We start from the raw sequence: 2,427 nt of genomic DNA, 5'->3' as shown, positions 1-2,427 counted from the left end.
TTGTTCTAGTTTTCAACTATTTCGCGGACCAATATCTCGCGCTACCTTGTAAATACATTAGGTAGCCCTCCCAAACTGTACCGCTTCTATTAAAATACATTATCATGAGTGATTGTCTCTCTTGTCACAGATTCACGCCGTCGAGGTCGACTACGGACTTGACGGTCACAACGACAGTCTATGGACTGGTCACGCTGGAGCCCGCCTGGCTTGCTGTTCCATTGTCGTTTCTCAATGATTGTTTTTTTTTTCCTGCGTCACACTAAGTAAAATATAAGGAATGAATAGGCCTATTGTGTTTTTTTTTATCTAAAATTGTCTCACCCGAAGAACGATGTGAAGACCTACTGCCTCTAAACACGCTTTAAACATATTGATAATTTCTTGTGATTTTTTTATGCTTAGTCATGAAAGTCTGATCTACCAATTACGATCAGATTTTCCCTCGCTCATATTAGTATAGAGTTTACGCGCGCGGTATTGTGTCATTGTGTCCGAGTCAAGGGCCGTGTGGCTGTTAACCTTATCGTCACTCTTTCCTATCCATAGCGAGGCTGCTATCAGTATGAAAGCAGCCGCGAGCGTGTCTACGTTTGGACTTGTATTCTTGGAAGCAAAGAATAAATCACGCGTCACCGAGCTCTTCCCTCGAAGATAAAACAGTGGCGACGAAGATGGGATGGCTGGAAAGACAGAAGTCAGCACTGTCATCTGCAACAACGGAAGCGCCTTGAAGGAGGACCACATTATGGCTTCGTGCGGCGGCCGGTTTGAGCAGTTCATCGAGGATGGGAATGAAGACTTCGAGTCGGACGTCGAGCGGCTGGAGCACTATTTTCAATCAATGAAGGTGAGCGACGATTTGAAGGTCTTGCTCTTTGTAACGGCCATCGGGAAGCAAGCATACCGCACGTTGAGGACGCTGTTAACCCCAGTGAAGCTAGAACAGAAGGACTATGCTCATCTGGTCATGGACCTGAGGGAGGAGCATTACGCTCCGAAGTCGATGATGATCGCCGAGCGATTCAAATTCAACCAGAGGGCCCAGCTTCAGAAGGAAACGGTGGCGACATTTACGGTGGAGGTAAAAAGGCTCGCGGCCACCTGCGATTTTTGGCAGTTCCTGGATGAAGCACTCTGGGACCGTTTTGTCGCGGGACTTAATGACCAGACAGCCCAAGCAGAGCTTCTAAAAAAGAAAACTAACTTTCTCGGCGGCGTGCGACAGTGCCAGAAGCATGAACTCGCAAGAGCAGAGACCAAGAAATTTCAGCTAGCAGCCCCGGAGCAAGTGGAGGTGAACGCCGTCCAACGTCTCGTCCGAGACAGGAATGTCGGAGCTTCTACCAGGAAGGCGACGATGGCAGTCACCATGGAGACGTCTGAGGCGTCATGTTGTTTCCGCTGCGGAGCTCCCCATGCCGAGTCAATTTGCCCGTTCGGGAAGTACAAGTGCCGAGTTTGTAGGCGAGTGGGACACCTGGCAAGGGTCTCCAAATCAACGTCCCGTTTGGTGCACGCCGTAGAAGAGGGTAGTGGTGAGGACAACGCTTGGCTGTACAACACTGGATCTTGCAATGCTAGCAAAGGGGGTTACACTACTGAAGTTCGTGGGCGGGCAGAAGGGTGACGATGCAGATGAATACGGGAGCGTCGGTTTTCATTGTGCCTGAACAGTTTTATAAACAGTACTGACCGGGATTGTCTCTCGCAAACGGTCGCCTAAAGTTAAAAACTTATGGGGGCGTGCGGTTGGAGATATTGGGCAAGTTGATTGTACCTGTGGAGCACAATGGGCACACCATGGTGTTGTCGCTTGTGCTGCGAACGCCGCAGAAATTTGACACCTTGTTAATGGGCCGGAATTGGCTAGAGTTGTTAAAGCTAGACTGGATGGGGGTGTATGGTGTTAGTCTAGACAAAGTGGCAGCGCTGATTGAATGATTCTCGGAAGTTTTTGAACCTGCGCTGGGATTAATCGCGGGCAGTCAAGCCAAATTAGTGTTGAAGGACGACACAACCCCAGTTTTCTGTAGACATAAAACTCCGTCATTCGCTTTAAGAGAATCAGTAGAGCAAGAGTTGCACTGGCTTGTAAAGACCGGGTCCTTGTTCCTGTTCAGCAGAGTGAGTGGGCAACTCCGTTGGTCGTCGTTCCTAAACCGAAAAAACAAAATAAGGTTATGCGGGGACTATAAGGTAACGCTGAACCCGAACCTCAGAACAGACCATTTATTATCCCTTGCCGGTAATGGAAGACGTATTTGCAACGTTAAGGCTAGCCCACATGGTGCGTTTTCCAGTGCGTCTAGACGTGCGTCTCAGCTTGGCGCGCGCGCTAAGCCAGACGCGTGCGCCCAGTCAAACCACACGCGCAGCGCTTCGCGTCTGCGTTTCCGAAGCGTCCGGCCAACGTAGCCAGACGCG

At 49.9% G+C, this 2,427-nt stretch overlaps 1 protein-coding gene across 1 annotated transcript; it reads left to right on the top strand.

The window, feature by feature from the left end:
* Positions 1 to 679: 679 nt before the first annotated feature.
* On the top strand, positions 680 to 1,630 carry LOC121838450. Its single transcript, XM_042294721.1, has one exon. The coding sequence runs from the start codon at positions 680 to 682 to the stop codon at positions 1,628 to 1,630; it is 951 nt and encodes a 316-aa protein (XP_042150655.1).
* Positions 1,631 to 2,427: the final 797 nt, after the last annotated feature.

Source organism: Ixodes scapularis, unplaced genomic scaffold (assembly GCF_016920785.2).
Source record: "Ixodes scapularis isolate PalLabHiFi unplaced genomic scaffold, ASM1692078v2 PGA_scaffold6__148_contigs__length_123643588, whole genome shotgun sequence".
Classification (NCBI taxonomy): domain Eukaryota; kingdom Metazoa; phylum Arthropoda; class Arachnida; order Ixodida; family Ixodidae; genus Ixodes; species Ixodes scapularis.
Note: the sequence above shows the minus strand (reverse complement) of the source record. Positions and strands in the feature narration are given on the sequence as shown.

Coding starts and splice junctions, on each gene's coding strand:
- LOC121838450 (XM_042294721.1), top strand. CDS start 680: ATGGCTGGAAAGACAGAAGTCAGCACTGTCATCTGCAACAACGGAAGC.